This window comes from Trachinotus anak, unplaced genomic scaffold, assembly GCF_046630095.1.
Source record: "Trachinotus anak isolate AG129_WGS33_773 ecotype Australia unplaced genomic scaffold, CSIRO_AGI_Tana_v1 ptg000002l, whole genome shotgun sequence".
In the NCBI taxonomy this organism is placed as follows: Eukaryota; Metazoa; Chordata; class Actinopteri; order Carangiformes; family Carangidae; genus Trachinotus; species Trachinotus anak.
The window spans coordinates 2,957,718-2,983,890 of record NW_027273853.1 but is presented as its reverse complement, the minus strand read 5'-3'; the positions used below and the strand labels follow the sequence as shown (position 1 = coordinate 2,983,890).

At 40.2% G+C, this 26,173-nt stretch overlaps 2 protein-coding genes across 3 annotated transcripts in view; both read left to right on the top strand.

Moving 5' to 3' along the window:
• Nucleotides 1–4,342: 4,342 nt before the first annotated feature.
• ces3 (carboxylesterase 3) lies at nucleotides 4,343–14,644 on the top strand. Its single transcript, XM_071490276.1, has 13 exons — nucleotides 4,343–4,793; nucleotides 6,055–6,256; nucleotides 6,361–6,499; nucleotides 6,870–7,003; nucleotides 7,141–7,294; nucleotides 7,470–7,574; nucleotides 8,826–8,927; nucleotides 9,822–9,962; nucleotides 10,105–10,185; nucleotides 12,140–12,281; nucleotides 12,702–12,851; nucleotides 13,193–13,265; nucleotides 14,298–14,644. Exons 1-13 carry the CDS (start codon nucleotides 4,727–4,729, stop codon nucleotides 14,479–14,481), a joined length of 1,674 nt encoding a protein of 557 aa, XP_071346377.1. The 5' UTR covers nucleotides 4,343–4,726; the 3' UTR covers nucleotides 14,482–14,644.
• Nucleotides 14,645–14,985: 341 nt separating this feature from the next.
• kiaa0513 (KIAA0513 ortholog) overlaps nucleotides 14,986–26,173 on the top strand; it is a 29,895-nt gene continuing 18,707 nt past the window's right edge. For both annotated transcript variants that reach the window (XM_071490295.1, XM_071490287.1), the window contains exon 1: nucleotides 14,986–15,087. The gene's annotated coding sequence lies outside the window, so the exon portion shown is untranslated. The remainder of the gene's footprint in view (nucleotides 15,088–26,173) is intronic.

The window sequence follows — 26,173 nt, the reverse complement described above, 5'->3', positions numbered from 1 at the left end:
AGGAATCCTGTCTTGCTTCAACAAGAACTGCAGCGAGGTAAGTGAGATCATCAGAAACAACGGAGGAACTGTCAGGGAGAAGACCAGGATATACTGGAAGTCCTGGATCAGGTATGTATGTGCTCAACAGAAAACAACTTGTGAGTGGTATCATTTGCACTGTGAATTAAAGCAAATGAGCAAGACCCAGCCTGTGTGTATTGACACAAGGTGGATGTCATAGCCTCAATGCAAAACCAATGTGTATTATTATTATTATTATTGTAACTGTAACTGTAACTGTAACTTTTGTGTTGACAGAGTATTTACCCACAATTCCCAGGTCTGTGACACTGCTGCAACAAACATGAATATTAGTTTCTAGTTTTTACAGACCCATTTAAAATAACTGTAATCCTTTCCTCTGTGTGTGTGTGTGTGTGTGTGTGTGAGTGTGTGTGTGTACTTGCTACATAGTAAGGACCAAAAAAAGTATTTTACTAACAGAGTGAGGACATTTTGGGAAAGTGAGGACATTTTGGCCGGTCCTCACTTTTTGAGACACCTTCAAATCACATTTTGAGGGTTAAGACTTGGTTTTAGAGTTATGGTTAGAATTAGGTTTAGGTTAAGGTTAAGGTTAGGGTCAGGGTTAGGCACTCAGTTGTGATGGTTAAGGTTAGGGTAAGGGGCTAGGGAATGCATTATGTCAATGAGTGTCCTCACAAAGATGGAAGTACAAGTGTGTGTGTGTGTGTGTGTGTGTGTGTGTGTGTGTGTGTGTGTGTGTGTGTGTGTGTGTTTGTGTGTGTGTGTGTGTGTGTGTGTGTGTGTGTGTGTGTGATATATGTGTAGAGAGTGGAGATGAATGCAAGTGTGTGCTGAAGTGTTGTATGTTTATGCTTTTCTCAAAACTGTAAACACAAAACCCAGTTGTCAAACTACATTCAGCAAACCTATGACAAAATCAAACAATCACCTTAAATCATTTCATCTGTGCTCAAAATCAAACTCAGTTTTCAGATCATAGACAAAGCCAATCAAAATAAAAACACCAAAGAGCGTTCATTAAACACTACATAAAAAATGGAAAACACAGTGTTCAGTGCATGTTGCTCCAGAAATGTTCATTGTTCATTATAGAGTAAAGTCATTTTATGTTTCCCCAAAAAAATATTCACAACTCACCAACAGTTTCAGTATTGCCTGTGCTCTAAGTACTATGAGAAATATTAAATATCTGGATTCAGCTTGCAAACAGTAACATTTCAGTACAGCAAAACTGCACATAGTGAAATCATTGACCTTTGACCCTTTCTGAGTTGCTACAGGCAGAGTACAGTGATGGACTTCCCCTCCTTCACTGTATATATGTGCAGTGAACTTTCAATGACAAATACATAAAACCTGTTCTCCTCTCTGAATGTCCTGATTATGGTGGCCACAGAGAATCTGCTGAGGATGGGTTGTGGTCTTTGTGCTGCTTCCCTTGCTGTCACTGCATGAACAAATTTAGAGACACTTTTCTCCCTCTCAGTCTTGGCCTCCAGTTCACACTCAGTCAGCCCCAGAGAGTAGCATATTCAAAACACAGTGGTTAAATCTACACAAATTAGATTTGTTATGATTCTAAAATACCTAATGATCTGATCAGCAACACACCACAGCAGTGCAGGACGATCAGTGTATGAGCCACAATAAAGTCACTTCTTCACACTTGTTCCTAAATCACAAGTTTGGCTGTGTTCGAGCCAGCGATCACAGAGAGCAGAAGGGAGACGACGACTGTCTCAGCTGAGATATTATTAATGCTTCTTGTTACTTTTGTGCTTTTGCTGCGGTGACAAGTCAAAATGAAAAAAGTAAATAACAAATGTCTTCTCTTTTATCAGGTTGTTCAGGGGGACAAAGCTGAATCCAAGTTTGAGATGCTGTTTTTTCTCAGGGAGGAAGAAAGACGCTCCTCTCCACCCGACACAGGGAGTCAGGACTGGATCTGAAGGTGTACAAATCCCTTGTTACTTGGCCTCATCTACATCCTAATTTTCAGCTACCCAAGTGAACTCAAGTACATTTTTGTTGCACAGCTAAAAATATTCATGGAGATTGGACCAAGGCAAATGATGCGCTGGGTTTTCAGTGTGAGTGTCAAGCTGTAAGAATCTGATAAGTCTGAGGCAGGGTTTTGGAAACGGCTTGTCATGGTCTAACTTAATGCTTGTATTTAACCACTTGACACATTAGTTCAGCCTTTGATAAAAACTTCTACAGTGTGGTAACTTAGATAAGTTGGTAGGAGATTGGTAAGAGAACTTCATTTAAGACAGGCTATTATTAGATCCAGGCCTATAGTTCTTATTTCCCTGCCTGGTGACCATATAAAACATGATGTATTCACATGCCGCCCCCCGTCAGCTGACCTGCTCCCCTTTGCTGTGTTACTTTGCTGTTTATTTGTTCAAAACAAAACAAGACCTGTAACAACGTAAACTGGGTTAATTTTTCTGGGTTAGGAGTAAATTAATAAAATGATTAATTCTATGAATCATAATCAAATTTATATAATTACATTTCAGGTTTTTGTAATATAATATTTAAAAAAAAGTGGGTTATGACAAAATGTTGATTATGGTATAAATTAAAATCTTTAGTTTATATTGAGTCAGAAAAAAATCATGAAATTACCTGTAACAAAATTTTGTTTCATCCAAAGTAATAAAAATGCACTTAAGTGTAATTGTAAATTTTAGGGTGTTCCAAAGTAAAAACTATTCGGAAAAATAATTTAGTACTAACCTATGTCTCATTTGGGTATACGCACATTTGTTTGTTTGGGGATAGTGAAACATATGGATTGAGATTTGATTTTTTATTTATTTATTTTAATTTAATTAAATCATAAATGTTATTTACATAAAAGCAATAAAATTAGGTGTAACAAATTAGTCACAAGTCATTTTTTCAAGTTCATCCAACATGTCATTTTTTTTAAGCCTGGAAGTTACTGTGGTTATTGGCTGATTGTTACACCAGCCATGCTCTAGCCTGGTTGTGAAGTATAATATATGCAAAATCTTAAGTATTACATTTGTTCTAAAGCAACATCTCCACGGAGAAGCTGGAAGACAACACATCAGTGATACAAAAAAAGAAAATCCAGAGTAGTGGTAGTAGAGTAATGCTAGTCACCTCACTTTTAGAACCAACTCTGGCAGATGTTTGAAAACAGTAGAGGAGTCAGTTTCACAGTGTATGACCTAAACCATGGCACTGTCAACAACATCAGCCTGTATGTCAGCTTATCTGGTCTTGTGACTTTGGCAGCAGGTCTTGTTTTGAGCTCCAGCCGTCTGTGAATCAATGACTCTAAATGCTTTTGGAGAAGGATAAGGCTGGTGTTGGTCTGTGTTTGTCTTCTTGTAAACAATTTCCACAAAAAGAGCACAACCAACAATCTGTTCATCTGTCTTCAGGAGTGCAGTTGTTGTGGTCTATCTTCAACTGTAGATTAATACAGTGTAGCACTTATTTTATTTCTGGCAGCAGGATGATGTAGGTGGGATCAGGTCTAAATAAGCAACAGTGTTTGTGTTCATGGTAATGAATACAACAGTGTTGCTCATTGATATGTTTTTTATATTTTTTGGACAACAATGTAGCTCTGTAGCTTCAGATACACAAACTTAGTGCAATCAATTTATCATTGGTTTTTCTTTCATGGGATTTGTTTCCAATAAGAAGAATATGTAGTATTGTCAGTCAGTCTCTTCTCTTCTCTTCTCTTCTCTTCTCTTCTCTTCTCTTCTCTTCTCTTCTCTTCTCTTCTCTTCTCTTCTCTTCTCTTCTCTTCTCAGTGAAGGACAAAGTGCTAGGAGAATGTCATCCAGCTGTCAAAATATTCTTCACCACCTCATAGCTATTCCAGATCATGCAGCAGCATGAGTCAGTGATGCAAGTAAGAGTTAGGCTACAAATCTCTAATAACAACCAATAATATCCTTGCCAGTGGCATTTTTGCTGGAAACTCGCTCCTGTTTCATAAACATCTCACCATACACTCTGTGTGTACCCTGAAACAACTGGCGAAGGTGCATCAGCATGACGTGAAGAGCTCATTTCCCATACTCGGTTTACATTTCACAGTAAATAAAATTAATTAGGATTTGTTCTAACAGGTTCCCATTTCCTAGAAGCAAGAGAACATTGTGTGCAGTATAATACAGAAATAATGGTTTGCAGCATTGAGCTGTGGTGGTCAAAGAGCAGGGTTTTGTAAATTCTGAGTCAGCGTCCAGAGTCCTACAGCACTGGAGGTAAAATCAATGGAGAGAGTACTATTTATGCTCTGCTGTAGTTGTGACATAATACGCTTATTTGTGTGTTTGGAGGTGGGATAGAGGCTGAAAGTGCATGCATGAGTGTGTATATGTGTACTGTACTGATTGAGTTATGGAGTGAGGATATTTTGGCTTTGGTTGTAGGGTCAGGCATTCAGATGTGATGGTTAAGGTGAGGGTAAGAGGTTAGGGAATACATTATGTAAACGAGTGTCCTCACAAAGATAGGAGTACGTGTGTGTGTGTGTGTGTGTGTGAGTGTGTGTGTGTGTGTGTGTGTGTGTGTGTGTGTGTGTGTGTGTGTGTGTGTGGGTGGAGGGGAGGTACTAGAGGGCCGGGAGAGGGGCAGAGGGCTATTTTTCCGAAAGTGCACTGTAATTCTTTCTGCCTTTTCTTTGAGTCCAGTCAGGATGAGAACAGCGCTGTTCTTTGTTTATCTGCTTCCTGCGCTGACAGAGATAGCTCAGGCAACACCAGGTAAGAAAACACTTCATTTCAGCTCATATTAGAGCAGGAGGCTCTGATGCAGGGGACAGTGCGAGCAGACCACAGACGCACATGTTCATTGTCCAGTTTTGTCAATATTGTAGCATCCTACAGAACGTTAAGAAACAATTTAGCAAAAGTAAATGATGTAACAAGAAGCACTGTCATGTCTTCAACGTCTTTGTTTATTCTTGTTATTGCACCAAAAAAGAGAAAATGATGAACATTATCATACTGACTTTTGGCCAAATGAAACCCTGATCAGAGTATACTAATAACAGCCCTCTTGTAGTTTGACACCTGTATGTGAGGGGTCTTTTTTCATGCAGTTTTCAAGGGTTTCATAAAACACTAACTGGATTAAGGAATTTTCCAAACCCACTAAGTAATCCCGGGATTGGCATTATTATTAGTTTGTTTGTTTTTACCCTTACTTACACACATGCCTCAATACTGAGTTCACTTTCTTAAAGTCAGTGGTGGAGAAAATGTTCAGATCCTTCCCTTTAGTCCAAGTGGTAAAGATTTTACCATAGTATATCATAGACTATCATTACTGATACTCTCGTGTGTGTGAACTCGCTATAAAGAAATTAGTTTAACAAATTGCAAAAATCTGTAAATAAAAGAAGGATCAGCCCATACTTGACATCAGTGTTGACTGTTATTTAAAGCTTGAAAACTAAACTACCTACTAATCATCTACATTTCCCATATTTTTCTTTTTTAGTTAGTCTACAAGAAATGAGTGCACTGTTGTTTACTAACAGGAAGTGTTGCTGATCTCATTTGACTACTGTCATATTAACTTTTACAAACACACAACAAAATGTGTGTGAATGTGTGTGTGAAATGTGAACACACTGAAAATAGCTCCAGAGTTTATAATGACGTCACATAAACTTGTCACGTGCATATAAATACAGTTCAAAACAAGTGTAGTGTCGAAATTCAAGTACAGGAGGAACTCCACAAACACAACATATCACAACAATGGAGATGTATTTCATAATAATAATAATAATAATAATATCAGAGTCACACTGGCCATTAAAGCTCAGACAGTTATTGTCTTCCATTCATTTCAGCAGTGTAACTGTACAAAAACCACCCTGCAGAGACTCATTAATATGCCAACATGTCTGGACGCCTTGGAAAATGGCCAGCAGTAATGTAACATATACATTAGCTATGACTTGGAAAAACACCTGTATTGTCCTTTAACACACAAAACGCACACTTGTATCTTCAGCAGGGAGCATTGACCTTGTGGTCTCTTTGAAAAATGGCCGAATCAGAGGGGAATACGTGACAGTGAAAGGCACAGAGAGGAGGGTGAAGCAATACCTCGGAATCCCTTTCGCCCGGCCCCCCGTGGGGCCCCTCCGCCTGGCGGCTCCCCAGGATGTAGAGCCCTGGGAGGGGGAGAGAGATGGCACACAACAGCCCCCCATGTAATATAACAATGATACCTGAATTACCAAAAGGCATGACTAGATTTCAGTAACAGTTTTTCTCTCTGGACGACACACACTTCCTGTCTCTCTTTCCACCTCAGGTGCATCCAGGATCCAGAAATAGTTGTGAATGTTTCTAGGACCATGTCAATGCAATACACCCTCCCAGAGCTTTCAGAGGACTGCCTGTATTTGAATGTATACACTCCAGCTGAAGCAACAACGAGGGACAAACTGCCGGTGGGTGAAGGAGACGGTCTGTTCTGTATATATAAAATATGTAACTGCCTGCCTTAAACACTGACTCTGTGAAGGGAGGAAGTAGCTTCTGATGCTGTTGTACCGGGCTGAAGTTTCTAGTATTTACACTGCAAAGAACAATTCAGTTCAAAATCATTCAGCTGAGACTACAGAGGCTTTAGGACCATACATTTTAACTGCTTACAATTCATATTATTGACTTTCTTCAGTGACTCTGTCAGGCTCTGGTTACAATGATCATGCAGTCACACCTGAAGTGACTCGAAACAGCAGAAATATTGATGTCACTGTGTAATCTGTTGTTAATGCATCACAATGTAGGTGGCTCCTGTGTTTTGTTGTGTGTCAGGTGATTGTGTGGATCCATGGAGGAGGTCTGTCAGTGGGTGCAGCCTCACAGTATGACGGTTCTCCATTAGCTGCATACGAAAACATAGTGATGGTGGTTATTCAGTATCGCCTAGGCATTCTGGGATTCCTGAGGTAAGGAATTTTGTGGCCAATCAGATTTCTGTCACAGGTTTCAAATCAAGAAATGAACTGAAAGCATCCACAGTATCACAGTGACTGACAATCTCCAACAATCCAAAGCAAGTTTCTTGACTTTTCCCGTCCCAAAGCACCGGGGATGAACACGCTCAGGGGAACTGGGGCTTCCTGGATCAGCTGGCAGCTCTGACATGGGTGAAGGAAAATATTGAAGCCTTTGGAGGTGATGCTCAAGCAGTCACAGTCGCTGGAGAATCTGCAGGAGGCATCAGTGCCTCCATACTGGTAAAGAAAACTAATCACTGGAAGAAAAAAAACACCAGGTTAACCCAACCAGCAGCCAGTGTTGGTGGTGAAACTGCAAACACACATTTACACGTTTAACATGTTTAGCTGACCCAAATGTGTGAAACTCAGTGCGAATGATGTCTGTTATTTATTGTGTATGATTTATGAACAGACTCTGTCTCCACAAGCCAAAGGATTGTTTCAGAGGGCGATTTTTCAAAGCGGAGTAGCAACACTTGGGACCTACACTACAAGCCATCCTCTGGGTTATGCCAAGGTACTGTGATACGCAAACTGATTAGCATGATAAAAATACACACATCATTGTTTTAAACATGTACACTCACTGAGCACATTATTAGGAACACCATACTAATACAAGGTGGGCTTAGAAACCAGGCCCTCTGGCACCAGCAATCCTGCTAAAGTCACGAAGCTACAGCTCCTGACCTGTACCTGCAGCATTTTGTGCAGCACTTAACTGACTGGATAACTGCATGAATAAAAGTGCTCAGTGAGTGTATTTGTAGCAGCTGCACTTAAAGCTGCATTACATTTTTTGGCCATTTGTGGGCAGTGGATTAAGAAACCAACACAGCCTTTAAATATGACCGCATTATAAAGTTGTTATGGTGAATATCACAATGAACAAACACTTATTTACGCATTCAAGACACAAAGCACAATTGAAATTCCAGTGGGGTCGTGTTTGAGTTCACCTGAGGGGCGTTAAGTTCAATATTCACTGTGCTTAGAGAAATAATATCTGGTTCCTCAGCTGCGAATTGTTCCACTTAGTTCAGCAGTTCTGTCTGCTGCTCGATGGAAACAGCTGCTGAAGAACGAGAAAACAAAAAAAAGAAAACACTGACTAAAAAGCTGCTGAAGCTGAAGAGAACTGCAGAGTCTGGTTCTCTGTGGGTTTGTCACTAAGATCAACCCCATTTATGTTACACATTTACACACCATTTAATCCACTGTTAATCTGTGAACATTTTCATTATTGCAGAAGTTATCTGTTGCTCTTTTCACATATCTACCTTAACCCACAAATGTTCCAGTGCTTTTTTATGTTCGCTCAGTGAGCCAGAAACGGAGGAACAGGGACTGTAAATGCAGTCATACAAACATGTTTGGTATCAGGAGCCAGACGGCGAATGCCACAGGCACCGTCTGATCAATCACAAACAGAAATGTTTAATATTGATTTATCCATGTGGGAAAAGTGTATGTGAGGGGTGAGGGATGTTCTGCTTTCAGTATTTAAAAGGGGTTATGTCTTCATCAACCTGAATGAGATCAACAGCTATAGCATACTGAAACTTTCACATTTCTCCAGCAGAGGGAGGAAGCAAGCTAATTAGCAAATGAATCAAGAATACTTGATTTGGTGATTGACTTTTTGGTTTTAGGTCTACTTGAAGCACAGAAAGTACACTTCATGGCACCCTTCACCAGAGCAAAATAAGCCAGGGTTTTCCTTGTACCATGTATTTGTGATATTCATTCATCTCTTTCTTATACCCAGATTGTCGGCAACCTGACTGGATGTGACCGCAGCACCACAGAGGAACTGGTCCAGTGTATCAGAGGAAAAAGTAAAGATGAGTTAGTTGAGGCAACTAAAAAGGTAAATGATCATGTGATGACACAGAGATAAAGTGATTGTGTTGACTGTGTGTCTTATTCTGTCTTGCATTTCCTTGACCCTTGTTTTTGTACAGTGTTGTTAAGATGAAATGAGGAGGCCATAACAAAATAATGAGTTTTACAAAGTTTCTGTGTGTGTTATGGAGGAATGCTGGATTAAATGTGCAGAGCTACAGAGCATAAACCCATAGAAACCTGGATATGGACAAGGGAATTTTAATTTCCTCCAGGTTCAGTTTGAAATTTCACATGTGTCAGGCTTATGTTTAGCCACAAGATGGCAGCCTGTGAACACATTTAGCAGTTAAACGCCACCATTGATACATCACACTCATCTTATTAGCACCACCATACTAATGGTGGGTAGTTCCTCCCTTTGCCCTCAAACAACCTCAGTTCTTCGTGTCATGGTTCCACAAGATGTTGGAAACGTTCCTCTGCCTCTGCCCCATGTTGACATGACTGCATTGCATCATTTAAAGATGTTCTATTGGATGCAGGTCTGGATACTGGGGAGGTCACTGAAGGTCACTGAACTCACTGTCATGTTCATGAAACCAGTGTGAGATGACTTTTACTTTGTGACGTGGAGCATTATCCTGCAGCAAGTAGAAGATGGTAAACTGTGGCCATAGAGAGATGGTCAGCAGCAATCCTCAAAGAGGCTGTGGAATTCAAACCATGCCTGATGTTTGATGTGAACATTAACGGAAGCTCCTTACCTGCATCTGCAGGATTTTATGCATTGCACCCATGGATCATTGCATGAATAAGCAGGTGTACAGGTGTTCCTGATAAAGTGCTCGGTGAGTGTAGTTCAGTTCCCCTTCGTCTACTTGACTAATGTCACATTGATGTTCTGTCCTGTGTTTAGATGAAGATTTACCTGGGAGCTGTGGTGGACGGTGTGTTTCTAACTGATACAGCAGAGGAGCTTCTCAAGAGGAGGGAGGTGTTAAAGGTTCCAGTGATAATGGGAATAACCAACCATGAGTTTGGATGGATCCTGCCTCAGGTCACACAGATCTCAATGCTCAATGCAGACTCTAATAATAGTTTTCCCAGCCTCAGTTTTAGACCAGTCTTTTTTTCTGGAAGGAACTGAGGACGTACTTCATCTTGCACTAACTGTAACTCATGTTTCATGTTGATCACAGAGCTTTGCTCCTCCTGGCTGGGAGAACGGTATGAACAGAGAGTCAGTGCTGGCAGTGGTGAACATGTTCAATCCTGCAGGGGTGAGCTCCATGTTGATGATGATGATGATCATCATAATAAACATAATTCCCATCAGAAATAAACAAGTGCACAAACACAAATACACATAAACAACTCATTCACACACACACAAACAAAATTATTATTATTATTATTATTATTATTATTATTATTATTATTATTATTATTATTATTATTATTATTATTATCATTTCAAGGATATAAAGATAGATACCTAGTTAAAAACAATTTTCCTTCAGTGGACTACTAAACATCATCTGTCTCCTACTTCACTGAAAAGTCCTTTCTCAGTGTATGTGCACTGCAGGTTTCCAGTTCCCACGTCGTAATTGTGTAAGCTGCATATTGAACCAGTGTAATCACAGAGTCCTACCTGTTTGTACAATTAAACCTAAATTTAAGGTGAGCACAGAGAAACTTTGCTGCTTCAGCAGATGAAGGTGAAAACAGTCTTCCACAGTCAAACAGTGTAATACATCAGTCTTGACAGTCAAGTTCAAACATCCAAGTCAAGTAACAATAAACACATGTTTTAATACAGGGGGGCTTTGGGTCATAAATGACATGTTGGGCCATTGATAATCACATGATCTGTACGTTTTGCAATAACGTTAGAGCTCAAGTGAACAACACCTTGAAAAATGAATGAAGAAGAAAACATTCCACAGAGTAGTACGCTATCACTAAATTCTTAGAACATGGGTCAATGTGATTATTATGTGACTCACTCACTGAGAGGAAACCTATTATTTAATGATGTCAGTAACAGATTTTACAATATTTACTACAAAAAGGTCTCATAGGTCAGTGGTTCTCAAACTTTTTCACATCAAGGACCCTAAACTGACACAAGTGATACCATAGACTCCCGTCTGATAAGATTATTGCTTTGAGATGTTTTATGCTTTTGAAACCCATGATCAAAATGGTCACACATTCTGCCATCATGTTAAATTATTCCCCTTTTAGCTGACCCCCTCAAGGACCCCTGGTGGTCCCCAGACCCCACTTTGAGAACCACTGCCATATTTAGGCAAAATATCTATTTCAATATAATAAGTGCTACATTATTATCTTGTTCATAAGAAAGTCAGAGTTGTAAACTGTAAATTTTGCAAGCTGCAACATTTTCACCTGCAGGGTCGACATCAGGTTAACACACTGATCACATATTCATCACCTCAGACATGAACAAAACTGACACTGCTAAATTTAAATTTTTATTAAAAAAATGAACAGCCCATACAGAAATGTTATATATGACACATATGACTGATGTTGCCACGTATGGCAACTACATTATTATCACATATACACATCCACTGGATTTATAAATATATAGGTTTATAACATATATGAAATACCCATAGAAAAATTTGTATATGTACAAATATTCAAACATTTATCATGATTTTTTTACATGGTATAACATGTTGTGATCATATATGTTAATGACTAATGATAAATTAACATACATATAAAATATTATATGCTCTAATAAATGTTTTTCTGATTAATTTTTCATTAATTTTAAGCATGTCTATCTTCCCATTCTCTCCCATTTTAGGAAGCGGTCTCAGACCTTTGAAACCTACTGTATCTACTATCAACATATATTGACAGGCTTATATATTTATATACATATGTCTAATATAAGCACACATGCATAAACATACCTGTTTGCATGGGCTAGACACATGTGTCAATATATAAATTATTCCAATTTCTAATAGGTCTCATATATAATTTTAAAATATTTGCTTTTATTTTATATGCCATATATGGAAATTCAATATATGTAAATATATTACATTTGCGAATGCACCTCTGTTCTACACATACATGGCCAGTGGCTGACAAGAGGTCATGAAATCCTTTCTCTCAGTGGGCTCAAACTGACTGTATAGAAGAAAAGCACTAAGTCTGATGGTCCAACTTTCCTCCCTGTTCCAGGCCTCTGCTGCCAACAGCCTCATTGCTGATGAATACCTGAAAGAGGCTAAAACACCAGAGGAGATCAGAGACGGATTCACTGAAATCATAGGAGACCTGGTCATGACGCTGCCTGTCGTCAAGGTGGCTGGATACCACCTGGGTCAGTAGGGCAAGGCACAGAGAGAGCATCCCAACCATGCTATCTCCTAGAAACAACATTTACATATCACTCATTTATTTTCCTGATTACACTGCTGACAAGCACAATTGCTGACCGGATTATGTAACCCTGACCCAAGTGCAATCAGCCTCTCAAAACATTTGCTGTTTCAAATTAGTTGTATAGAAACTGTGGGACACTGTAGGATATTCTGTCAATATTGGTGCAGTTTGCACCAAAGATTATGGATCACTGGATGCTTTCATCTCATTTCAACTGGGTGCAAGAAAAGCAGAACCTTTACGCATCACCCTGTAGTGAACAAGAATCAATGCCTGTAATGATAAGCTAATCTTGATCTTTCACCTTCATCTCAACCTGAGCATCCCCTCTTGTCTGTTCTCTCCTTGGATTACTTAGATGCGGGTATTCCAGTGTACATGTATGAGTTTGTGTACCGTGCTGAGATACACAAACACACCAGACCCAGCTTCGTGAAGGCAGATCATGCAGATGATGTCGGCTTCGTGTTTGGTGGATGTTTCTGGAATGGACTTATAAGAATCATAGGTAGGTGTAACACACCACCCACTGTATATATTAGTCCTAAAAGGAAATGAGATGGTGTCTCCTGTCTTTTTTTCAGTACATTCATGTGAGGGCTAAGTAGCCTAATCATGAATGAATGATATTTAAACATATATCATACACAAACATACATACATCATATATGAACTATATCAGGCACGGCCACTTTATACCTCAACTTTGGACTTCGTTGTGATAAATGAAGGAATGAGTAGGTGGGAGATCACACAGCTACATCACATAAACACTGCAGTCACTTCAGGTCATATTAATCAATATCAGTATTTGATTTTGTGAGTAAACTCCTCTTGTCTCATCTTCAGGCAACATAACCAAAGAGGATGAAAGACTTTGTAGGACCATGATGGCATACTGGGCCAATTTCGCCCGGACCGGGTGAGTGAGAACTGAGAAAAACACTATCATTAAAGCTGCACCAGTCAATATTTTTTAAATTACCAGCAGAAAAAACAGTGAAGGAACAGGACAGGGGTCGTCTACAGGGACAAACCCACAGATAATTATCACCTGACTCTGCTCAGCTTTCAGCAGCTTTCAGCCCATTGTTTTGGTTTTATGTCCTCGACTACTGTGTCGCTCAGTCCTTTCCCTCTTATCAACCTCATTTCCAATTCAGATTTAATAAATGCACCACCAAACATCAAACGTACCGACTAGTTAGTGGAAGATATTTTTCTCAGGAAGAGACTTAAACAGAGCAGGAAGGAGGGTGAGGATTGAGTTAATACTCCCCAGGAGGGAGTATTACCAAATGAATGCTAATGTTGCTCTACTAACATGCTAACCTTGGCTAACATGTCCACTATAACAACTTTTTACAGTAACCTATTGTGTCAGTGCTGTGTTGTGTTCTGCTGTCCCAAAGAAGCAACAAAAAAGTCAATTAATGCAGTTTTAGACTAATTAAATGATAAGCATAAAAACTGATATTAACTGCTACAGTAACCTATTGTTAGGTCAGGCTTTAACAAGTACTACATTGTGATACAACACAGCAAGATGGCAATATTGAGCAGAATGTGCACATATTCATGAATACAGTACAGTACCAGTCCAAAGTGGGTTTTAGCAGCAGCAAATTCTCACAGGAAACAGTCAAATAAAGACAAAGTGAGACATATTAAATAGAAATACTGTAGGCAGTTTGAAATATGTTTTACATTGTCTATACATTATATCTGCCCATTGCTTTCATGGTTTCTACATGCCTGCATCTTTATATAAACAGAGTAACAAGCAATTGAACGGTAAAACAGATTGAAAGAAAAATTATCATCAAAGGTATATTTTTATTTTACATTTTACAACAGACATTCACTCAAAGACACACCATCTGAAATCAGTAGCAATATAAATGACTTTCTTTGCTGCATAATCTGTAACTGGAATGACTGGATATCTCTTCAGCTCTCCTGACGGCCCCGGTCTGGTCAGCTGGCCTCAGTATTCCAGACAGAAGCAGGAGTACATGGAGCTGGGCCTGACGCAGACCGTGAGACAGAAACTGAAGGAGGACAGGGTCCACTTCGCTACTGTCACCCTCCCTCACAAGCTCGAACAGTTGGCTGCAGCAGCCAAACCTGGAAACTGATCTCTGCAAGCTGTTACACTGTTTGTGTTGGTTCCAAGTTTGAGAATTTTTTCATGTCTCCTCACCATAGCAATGTTTTACAAAGGAATTACTGGGCTTCCTCAAACCTTTATTCCTTTTTTCATAACATAGCTGTTATTAAAGGAAATCCTTTCACTGCAAAGAGAGAAAACGTGTCCTTGTTAAAACCCCCTGATGTCGTGATCTGTAGATGAAGTCTGAGATGATTTTTGAGAGCAAAAAAGAAATCATGTAGGTTACATGAGTGACATTAGGGAATTAAATTGATTGATTTGTTAAACATTCAAAAAACTGTGTAAAATCCCCGGTTAACCTTTCCTCAAAAACAACTGTTTCCTTGAATTGTTGTTATTGGAGGTCTGAATTCAGTCTTCGTGCCTTCATTGTGATGGAATCACCTTCGGTCGCGCTCATTGGCTGTGCTGCTTGTCGACGTCATTGGGTTCCCCCCTCGTCGTGTTCTCCTCTGTTTGCGCTTGCGCACTTCTGCATGTAGCCCAGAGACTCTCTAGCTGCAGCCGCGGCTACGACGCACTCACCGCGGGGAAGAGCAGCCCCCCTCTCCTGCGAGCGAGCAGCTTCCACGTACGTACACTTGTTACTTTTATTTTCTTCGCATAAAATATCAATTTACTCATTCAGCACTTATTTTTGTAAGATTTCTAAACGCCATTTCTTCGTACCATGCCAGTTTGTTGAATGGTTCTGGTTCACAGCAGATGGTTATTTCTCTTCTTTCCGTCATGTTTTTTTTTGGGAGGGGGGCATTTGAAAACCTTAGTCGTGTGATTGGAGTTGCTTTGATGTGTACCTGGTTTCCCTTGCGGGGGGCCTCTCCGGCTGACCCCCGGTGTTCCCGTTTTCCCTGAACATGGCTCCACAGTCACGCTTTCCTCGAGCCTCTGAACGTTACAGGAAGCGTCAGTGTTGATTCAGCGCTGCTTCCTCTCTCAGCTGTCAAGCGCGCCGCGTCCAGCACCGTCAGCTCACTGCTCAGCATCTGTGTTAAATGAGAGGCTGAGGTCTACACTGCGGGAGTGCAGGCACCTGTTTCTTTCATGTTTTTAACTTTTCAAATTTTAATTCATTCACCGACGGATTGTAAACCAAACCTCATTCAGAAAGGTGCCAATTTAAAGTGGCCTTGCTAATTGACAAAGCTGTATAGCAAGTAAAATGTGACCCGAAGCCTTTTGCTCATTTTTATCGAGACACATTTATATTCGGCAGACTTCTCGTCCACTTACAGCATTGTGTTCGTAGGAAATGGAAACTTTTTGATATGTCCATTTGCAAGTTCATTCAGTTTGTTCCAACGGAATCAGCCCTGCACCGTGGTCAGCTTCAGCGAGCTGTGTCGAAGAATAATAACATTTTAGAAAAAAGCTTCTGCTTGATAGTACTGTTAGGTATGCATTAGTAAATGGCTGCATTTGATTTGAAACCACTATCAAGTCGTAGTTTATCAGCAAAGCAGTATTTTGTAAAATTCCCGGAGTTTTAAATGGAGTTTGGCGTGATGTTCTCTCTGACGTTCTTAATACTTAACACAGTGAGACAGATCTGTATTAAATATGATGATAAAAAAAGTAGCCTAAAGCAGCTTTAAACATTTATAAATTCAGTATTATCCATAAATCCCTGTCCTGCACATTAGTCCTTTACAGGCCATTTGCCAGTGAAGGAATGGCCAACTTAATAAAATATTGTTAGGGCTTCAGTTTTGGTCAGCAGGACTGTGTTTGGTTTACTAAGGAAGTGCTCATGGAGGAGAACTTCCACTGCTTGTTTCACCCTGGCTCTGTGGTGGTTGTGTAGCTGCCTGGTTGTTAATGTTTGTGGCTATCTGTAATCACAAGCTTGTCTTTTGTTGTATCCTCCCTCTGGGCACTCAGGTCTTTAAAGATGGAGTAAAGGCTTTAAATATTTCTTAGTTTCTGTATGAGCATAAATTGCACATGAAGACATTTTGTCTAGAATCATGTTCAACTATGAAGCAACTAGAAGAGTTTGAGGTAAAATAAAGCAAAGGATTTGACGGTCAGGAGGTGGTAATGTTATTAGTATTGAACAGATTGCTCAGTTGCCCTCTTTGACCTCTCTGTGACCTCTCTGTGCTGTTATTGAATCTGAGTGGCTTCAGTGGGAAGTGCATTAAAACAGCCCTGTGTTAGATGCAGTGGATAAGGTGCAGCACACCGCTTTCATGTTCACTGAGGGGATGATTGAAGCGCCACAGTTTTTCTGTCTCCAGGAATCCAGCTTGTCCTCTGGAAACAGATTTAGTGTTCTGTTGGGAACGTAGCCTGTGGTGTGTAGATTACATCTAGAAGTGCACTCCCCTCAGCCATTACACTGGCCTCAGCCTCAGCTGAGATTCTGCACCTGACTTATCTGCCATCAGCCACTTCAGCTTGTCACACATCTATTGTAGCATCTGATTTGAGGTTGTGCAGTTCATCTGTTGCTCTCTGGCACTGTGGTGCAGCTCTGTACCCAAACTGGGCTTTTAATGTATTATTATGAAGATATTTTGTTGTATACCACAAGATTACCATTGTATAAATGACAGTGAATCAACGAGTTTCTAGCTCTCAGCCTGCCTTGTAAAAATGTGACTTTATTGTTGCTGTCAGTTGTACAAAGCTATGACAGAGAGCTGCAGTTCTTCTTTGTTGCTGAAGCTGATAGGAGTTATTGCTGCTATTAACACCTGTGACCAGGTGACACTTCCTCCTGATAGGTGCAGTCTTGTTTGGTTCCACAGTGCCAAAGCAGAAGATGCTGGGGCCGATTTTGTTCATCCAAGACTAGAGTTGTTCCAATACCAATCTCTGAAATGCCTCAGATACAACCACAAATACAGTGTCAGGTAGCAGCGAGTGTGCAAGTCTATGCACAGGTCTGATACCATGTAATTCATTTATAAACTTATAGTTTCACATCTGGATAAAATGGCATTAGCCAACACAGGAAGATGTGATTTGCTGAATTGATGTAATGTTCGCTGACAATTTGGCAACAATCTACACTTGAAAGTCCCACCATAAAAGGCAACATGTGCAGTATGCAAGGCTTTCATTTCAGAGGGTGGGACTAATGTTAGAAGAACTAGTGTAGGAACTATTATTTATTCCTAGATTTATTTACCTGAGCCATGCCATACAACAATGATAGCAACCATATCACGTCTATAGAGGGTTAGTGGTATACAGCATAAGAAAATGTTAACAACATGGTATCAGCTGACACACAGGTTCAGGTATCAGATCATCTCACCAGTCTTGAACTCTGCAGCCTGTAGAAGTGTGATCCACCTCAGCTGGAGGACTGCTGTCCCACTACCACTGTGGAGGCCAAGAGGACTTCTTCTTGGTTTAATGCAGTGCTGGAAAATAACTTGGTACCTGGACCTAATGGATCAGTCTGGGTTATAGCTGTGGCCATCATTCCTGTCAGTTATAATGACATTATACTCAACATGTTAATTGCAGAGCTCCGGGAACATGGTGACATTGTTAAAAAGAAGTTCAGCAGGTCAGGAAACATGTGCAGTCATATGATCAGACAAACTGTAAACAAACCCCCAGGTTAGACAAACTCTCAGGGAGCTGAGCAGTGAAATTATCATCCCGACTGTCTTTAGTAAACATTTATCAGTTTACAGAACAGCTCCTGCTGAAACGTTGACTTACTGTTCTGTTGTGTGTACCAACATTTTAGCATAGACATAATTCATTTCATTACTCAATTCATATGCACCTGCCATTTACCGTGACATGTCAAAATGTCCTCTGTGAAAAAGCACCACTTTGATGGGAACAATGATCAGTTCAAAGCTATAAAAATAAGTTGTAATAAATCAGAATTATCCTTAATTGCATTTTTAAAGAAAACAGGCAGCACAGCACACAATATATAATTAATTTTCATATTAATTGTACAAACATTGATATGTTAATGCTTCATTCATAGTAAGCCAATACCACTTTTACTTTTGATATTAGCACAATGCTGAAAATAATTCTGTAACTTTTATTTAAATCAAAATAAGTGTGTCAGTTGTTACTAATTCATGCTGCTCAGCCAAGCACTGTTCAAAACCACAGACCTTTATTTTGAAATCAAGTGGAGTTGCCACTGGTCCCAAAGACACCAAATATGTCAGAAATGTGTACAAAACAACAGAACAATGACAAACTGTAAAAAGTGTGTTATACAAGGAAGAGAAGAGGACATTGAAGGGTTTAGTAAAAGATCCAGGAGGAAGGGAAAACATATTTAGATATATATATCCATCAAAAGTGGTGAGACAATGTACTCACTGCTTTAGTTTTAGACACAATAACAAGTGATAACTGGGCAACTTACCATCCCCAGTTATACAAGCATCCCAAAGGGTTATGGGTCAGGAAAGTCCCAGGTCAGGTATTGTTTCCTACGTCCATCAGGCTGAGCTGTGTTCAGGAATGCTTGAGAGAGCAGTGTGGGGAATGGACCAGTGGCGTGAGAAGGAGACTTTGAAAGCACCTTGCCCATATGCTGGATTGATATTGTATAAAATCATATCTGACATGGAAGAGAAGCTAATTTATGGCTTTGCATTTGCTGCATATTGCTCATAAAGCCGGGGTGACAGAGACAGATGAACTGTGAAACACCTCGAGCGGAACAGCAGCACTGCGCTCGTATCTTGCTCAACTGATGTTTTTGTGGATGAGGGCGCTGAATAACATTTCCTGGGGGTGGGAGAGGCTCGGGGGCACGTTGCATAACAACGCTGGCTTCTATGTGTGAATCATGCTAAGTGCAGTATCCACTGAATATAAGAAGAGGGTGCAGGATGGGTCTTGTGAGTCTGTGTTGCTGCACAACTGACAGCAACAAAGAAAAAATCTTAACCAAATCTCTCAAGCTTTTTCACCTCCCTCTGTGCACATTACCTCTAGGGATGGTGTATGGGGGAGCAGGTTGTCAGTGTGCATTTGTGCATGTGTTGTTTTTTTTTTTTGATTTTGTTTTCTGCTCGTGGAAGCAGAAATACTGCAACCTTTGTGGTGTAAGTGACAAAATGCTGATTTACAGTCACCCAGTGTCCTCGTGTGTGTGTGTGTGTGTGTGTGTGTGTGTGCGTGCGTGCGTGCGTGCGTGCGTGCGTGCGTGCGTGCACACACACTGTGGCCATGGCTGGACAGGAGGACAGGACACTAAAATCAGGCCAAATAGCGTCACTGGCCGGCTGGTGACTGTGCTGCTGCCATCCATCCTCACCAGGGAATCACGACCAGCTGAGGGGCTCTGCTGCTCGCTCAGCTCGGCTCAGGCCTCCAGATAAAAGCTTCAAGGGAAAGATGTGAGATCTGACTCTGCCTCTTCAACATGAACAACTCAGGTTCAGGAAATCAGGAAGCATCACTGAGATTAAAATCTCTGTTACAAGAGAGACCTGTGATCAAATTACATATTTAAAACATCACAACAGTTCAGTCACATAAAACATATAAGTAAGCAGAACTTGTAATTTCACCAGAGAGAGTAGTTCTCCTCAGTAGTCAGGCACATATTACTGGGAACTTCCCCAGTGCAGGGTTAGTGTGTGTTACTGTTACAGCTGTTCACTTTGACCTCAACCAAAGATTTAAATATCTCATATGACTGCACATGTCAGTTATGACCATATGACTCTTTCACAGAGCTCAGTCTTATGTAAAGAAGTGGATGACCCTGTGGTAAATTGTGTCCAGTGGTTTTAGGAGCTACAGAATACCTATGCCATGAAGTGTAGACAGATGTACTGGATTGTTTGATGTTTTTTTTTTTTTTTAATCTTTTATTAAATGAGAAACAAGCTTCCTTCAGGTGTAAGAAAATATAACTGAATTTTTTATCTTTTGATTGAGGTTGTCAATGTGACATCATCAGAGTAGAAGCTTCATGAAATTAGATATTACTATTCATGGGTAAATACGAAACAATCAAAGCTGAAAATACTTCTTATTATTTATGTTAAAGGTTTAACACAAAAATCCAGCCAAGCTGCTTCATCTTGATTTTTACCAGGCGGGACAAAGGGGCTGGTGGTGTTTTCATCTTGTGTGTCTGGGTGCCAGTGCCATCATCTCCAAATGTCCCTGTGTCTGCTTGTCCAGACTGCAGTGCAACCCTGGAGTTTTCAAACCAAAACAAGGCCAACAGTGTTTCCAAAAGTCTCCGTTTTAGGGGCTCCGGAGTAGTGTGGACCCCAAGCGTAAACGTTGTAAAAGTACATTTTATAACTTTAACACATTAAGCCCCTTTTCCACTGGTCAAAAAATGCGCTAAGACCTGCTAACATAGGGCTTTCGCTGGCAACGGACAGGGGTACAATCAGCATTCAGACCCAGGTCAAATCATCCCATTTCAAGATGTGAAATCACTCTTTTCCAATTCAGCCCCTGTCATGTCAAATAACGGAAACTGTTATGTGGCAGAAATTTGTTCTTGTAGAAACCCATCACTCATAGTAAAGTGACATCGAAAGCTAATTTAGAAAATGCTTTCACAGCCTTCAAACTAAAAAAATCGATATGGAGGTGGTCAAAAACAGAAAGAGTAGAGAAGGTCTGGTTTGCAGTAGAGGCAACAATGTACAAGATGGTATCATCAGCATAACGATGAACATTGCAGTGTTCAGTTGGAAAATAGACATTTGTGTTTAGAGTAAATAACAGTAAACATTTGAAGTCATGACCAAGAACAGTCTGAATTCTACCAGAACAATCTGAAGTTACTACAAACACCTGTAAATCTACTTATTTAACAGCATATTAGCATCAATGGGTTCAGTACTGTTGCTTTTTATGAAGGGAATTAACAATGTCATCCACAACATCAACAGCAGAAGTTGCCACAGTCATTGATCAGCTGGACTAAAGCCTGACTGCTGTGGCTGAAGGACATTATTTCCTCCAGAGTGGTGTACAGTCGTGAGCTGACCAGTAACACAGGGTTTCAGACAGACAGACATACATGTAGGTCGACAGTTGTGTAGGTTAAACATCAAAGACGTTACATAATGTTTGCTCCTTTTTTGTGTATATATATATATATATTACAGTTATGTTTGTGTGCTTATGTGCATTTTATGTGTTTATCTCTTCCCCCCATACTGTGTGTGTGTGTGTGTGTGTGTGTGTGTGTGTGTGTGTGTGTGTGTGTGTGTGTGTGTTTGTCTGAGTGTATCAGCCTGGGTCTTACTCACTAAACACTGCATTATATAACCACCTCATCTTCAGAGCTGCAGCCCAAACATAGGCCCAAGGGCTTCCAGACTGGCGCGCGTCTGTGTGTGTTTTTCTTAGTTTAACAATGTTATAGCTGTGTGTGTTCAGTCAGAAGACCAAATGGTGCCCTGTGATAGAGGAGTTAAAGCAGATTAGCTCAAGGACTGAGTGCAGGGTATGTGTGCGTATGAAGGACGAGCAGCTGCTGCTTATTTTCCCCCTCAGAGTGTGAGGCCGGGGTGAAGAGGCCTGTGTGGGAGTCAGCAGTATGATACTGCGCTATGACTGGGTCATGTATTTCAGATCTCAGTACAGTGCTGTGTAGTTACACAATAGATGTGCAGAAGTGCAGCAGACAGTTTCTGATTGTGGGAAACAGTTTGAACAGATAAGATATGAACTTTAAGATTTTAGTTTCCTGTCTATGTGGTTTTCAATCAATTATTTTAACTTCCTGTTATCTGCATGATGTTGGTGCTGACTATTGAGTTTAAAAGGAACTAACTGGAATACCTATTCTTGAGATTTCATAAGTACAAGCAACAGGCACAACATACAGGTTTAAAGCTGCACTGGGAATGAGGTTTATGTACAGATTGCTCATGTTATGTCCTCACTGACTGGGAGGCTCCAGACTCTCCTTATGTGAACAAATTCGTGTTCTGTTCCCTTCAAAATACTCCCTCCCTTTGGTCCCTGTCCTTTGTGAACTGGAACCTGATATGCAGCAGCCCCATTACTGTAAGAAATGATGGAGCCCTCCTTCTAGCAACATCTGATCTGAGGAAACACAAGAGAATCCTATCAGGAAGTATTTTTTGTGTCAGACCACAACCCTGCTTTTCTCAGCTACCGTTCTTTAAAGCTGAATGTCTTCACCGATCAGCAACAACAAGAAATTACTTCACACCTCAGCCACATATTGAAATAAAGAGTACATTACAAGTTTGTAGAGTCAAAAGTGTTGGCAGTTTTATTGTCTTTATGTCCATATCCCTCATGTCTTTTGATGATTAGTTGCTATTTTATGCCTTTTCAAATTTAGATTGATGTCACAAAATGGAAAAATGTTGTTACTTGTATCTGGAGGCACAATGTTTTTTTCCGTAACATTCACTTCACTATTGTCTATAATAAAACCTGATCAGTGGCAGACAGGATTATATTTCCACTTGTAGGCTACATTTAGGTTTCACACTAGGGAGGCCACCTGTCCCCTGTAATGCAGGTGACAAGTTATAAGCACATGAAAGAGTTTGTGTCAGCATCTCAAAATCAAATCAAATCTCTCTCTCTCTCTCTCTCTCTCTCTTGTGCTCGCTCTCTCTCAGGAACATTAACTTATACTAAAACAAAGACTTAAACAAATATCAAACAATGTCTTCAGAGCGTCTCTGCAGTGGGGCTATTCTCTGCATTCTCTGCATTCTGCTATTCTCTGCGGACTCCACACTAAACTAAAATCCCAAGATCAATCTTTGCATTTGTATAGAAGGAAATCATTGACATAACAATTTGAATTATATCGGCAACTGAACACCAGGTTTTGAAGATTAATCACTACTGAATACTGCATTTATTGCACTGAAATATTTGACTTTGAAAACCACCTGTCTAAATTTATTTATTCAAGTTGTGCAATTTCATAATTATATTTGAGTCTAAGTTTATTTTACTGTTCTCAAATTCAGATAGAGAATTGATGGACCTTATATTCATAAGCTTTATTCATGTTGCTCTGTTTCAGTAAGCTCAGTGCAGATCTGAAAACTCAAGGCTAGTCACAAACTTTTTGCTCAAACATGCTTGATCAGATTCAGACGCTAAAATTCAAGATCTAAAATTCAGATCTGAAAAGTCCAGGCAAACACAATCAATCAACACAATTGTGCCTTTTGTCAGTCAACATGTACTTGTGCACTAAATGTTATGTGGTTGCAGTAGTTACTTGTTGTAAGTTATTCAGTTGGAGCTAGAAGATGTAAAAAATGTGGAAATCAACTTATTACAGCTGGTTTACTGCTGGTGGTATGAGCCATGTTGAATCCCAACAGTCTGGGTGGACACTTGAATCTGGAGACCACATCTACGATAGAGAAGACTCTGCACACTGATCTGAGCTCTGAGAGGGAGCCTCCTCAAAAGAGGAGGCTGCAGCATTGATGCCAAAATGATGACAGACAGTGAACTGTCTGATTGCAGATCTGGGGGCAGGACCATGAAGCGTTTGAGGTGAACTGTGTCTTGCCTGGAAAGCAGACGAGAGCAGGCGGTGGCAGCTGCAGGGGACAGTGACTAAAAGCTGCAGTCAAGATGCACAGTTTCCAGTCACAGACCCATCCTGTTAGAGCCAGTCCCAATCTAATAACATGTTACCAGACCAATCTATTGAGCTTGTTCCCAGTTCCTGACTGCTGTGATTGTGTTCCTCTGTATGACAGGGTCGACTGTTCAGACACTTTAGAGGCTAAGAGACTCTGTCTATGCATTAACATCCATCACATCATATCAGTGTGTCTTTGTATAGAAATCAGATGACCAAGCTGTCTCTCTCAAACTACATAAATAAATTCAAAACACTAATAAATAGTCAAAATACATGAGGGGAGGAGAGAAACACAATCGTTCTGATTATTGATCTGTGAAATACTTATCACATTTCACTCGAACTATTACTTGAACTATTGCAGGTTGTCTCCCATGCGTTGGAACTGCATTATAAGCAGAGTCATCATCGACCACATGCTTATTCTGTTTGCAGAATAAAACTTTATGGTGTGAAATTCTTCTAAAAAAAAAAAAAAAATCAAAATCTCTCCAACTGAACAAGGAAATGAAAAGTTCCTGTAAAAGGTCAAGTTGTTGATCCATCTTCTAAACCAATCAGCTGTTAGATCAGGGGAGAGCTGGACGTTTCCCATCTGTGACGCGATGAAAAACGTCCCTTTCACCTCCTCATGAAAACTAATGAAGTTGATGTGTGTTGAGTTTGAGCAGGTCAGTGCGCCTCCCTCTGCTGGACCACACTGAAATGCAACAAACCTCTTCACACTCGTGATTGTATTTTAATGTAGCAAAGAAAATTAAAAAATTATTGTTATTTAATTATCACTATTATTATATTATACAAATAAGAGTGTGTTATATTTCACTTTTATGGCTGTGATTTGTGTTCTTTTCAAATCTTTGAAGACAAACAGACTAAATAAGTTCCATTAGGGGTGATCCAGAATGCCGCTCAGTGATCAAACATAGAACTGGCCTACTTAGCTCCAATGAAATGCAACCACCATTGATGTCGTTAGTGTGACTTGTGCTTTTTCTAGTGTGACGTGTGAAAAGCTCCATTCAGTGTGATGATCAGACTGTGGGAAAGCACAGGTTCAACAAATAACGTGTTCCAGTAAAGTGGAGCAGGGAGCCAGCAGGAACTGATAGAGGCTGCAGCCATTGTTAACATTATAACTCACACCTGTGGCTGTCAGTCATATCAACATGTCTGCTGTGAAAAAGGCCGGTAAATTTTATGATGATTAAACAAACATCTCCTTCCTCTGAGTTACATCCTGGTAAGCAACACATTCTAGTGAGAGAGAGGACATAAAACAGCAGCTGGAAGACACAGTCAGGTCCACACACCTCATCTGCCGCTGAGTGAAAAATTGAAATGTAAGAGTGAAATCCTGACCATGGAAGTAGATATTTCACAATCTCAGGGCATTTGAAGCAGGCTGGTGCAGGGAAAGCAGTGTCCGTCAGCTGATCATCCACCTCTATGACTGAAACAGACTGAAATATCTGGACGGACACTGGATTGGACGTTCATGTTCTCCTCAGGATAATTTGTAATAAATTTGTTCATCCTCTGACTTTTCATCTGTTATTAATTGTGTGTAATACTTTTGTTTGTGACCAGATATCAGCAAAACTAAAGACCTTCCCATCAGCCTCAGCTGCACGTAGGTCCCCAGGCCTGTTTTGACTGACGTAACTGACGCCCACATCCCATGGCCCATCCCATTTCCGTAGTTCTATTTGTGTTAACTGTAGCCTACTGCTTATTTTAAATGAATGACTTACTTACCTTCATCCTGCGTTTCCCTCATGTTTGTCTTGGCTTTAGAGCCTGGTTGTGACAATTGCTAATTAAGAAACGACAACATATGAACACACTAAACTAAGTTAGTGATATTTTCATTGGAAATTTTGTACCTGCTAAACATCAGCAGGTTAGTGTCGTCATTGTTAGCATTTAGCTAGAAGCACTGCTGTGCCTGAAAACAGCCCGACAGCTGCTAGCATGGCTGTAGACCCTATCCTAGTGTCCTTGCTAGTTTCAGAACGTCGTAGTTATCTTTTTCCCATCCAGTGCCCACATTATTTAAATAGCAAATACACTTGTGCCCATC

Coding starts and splice junctions, on each gene's coding strand:
- ces3 (XM_071490276.1), top strand. CDS start 4,727: ATGAGAACAGCGCTGTTCTTTGTTTATCTGCTTCCTGCGCTGACAGAG. Junction 4,794..6,054: donor GATAGCTCAGGCAACACCAG/GTAAGAAAACAC, acceptor TTGTATCTTCAG/CAGGGAGCATTGACCTTGTG. Junction 12,852..13,192: donor TGGACTTATAAGAATCATAG/GTAGGTGTAACA, acceptor TCTCATCTTCAG/GCAACATAACCAAAGAGGAT.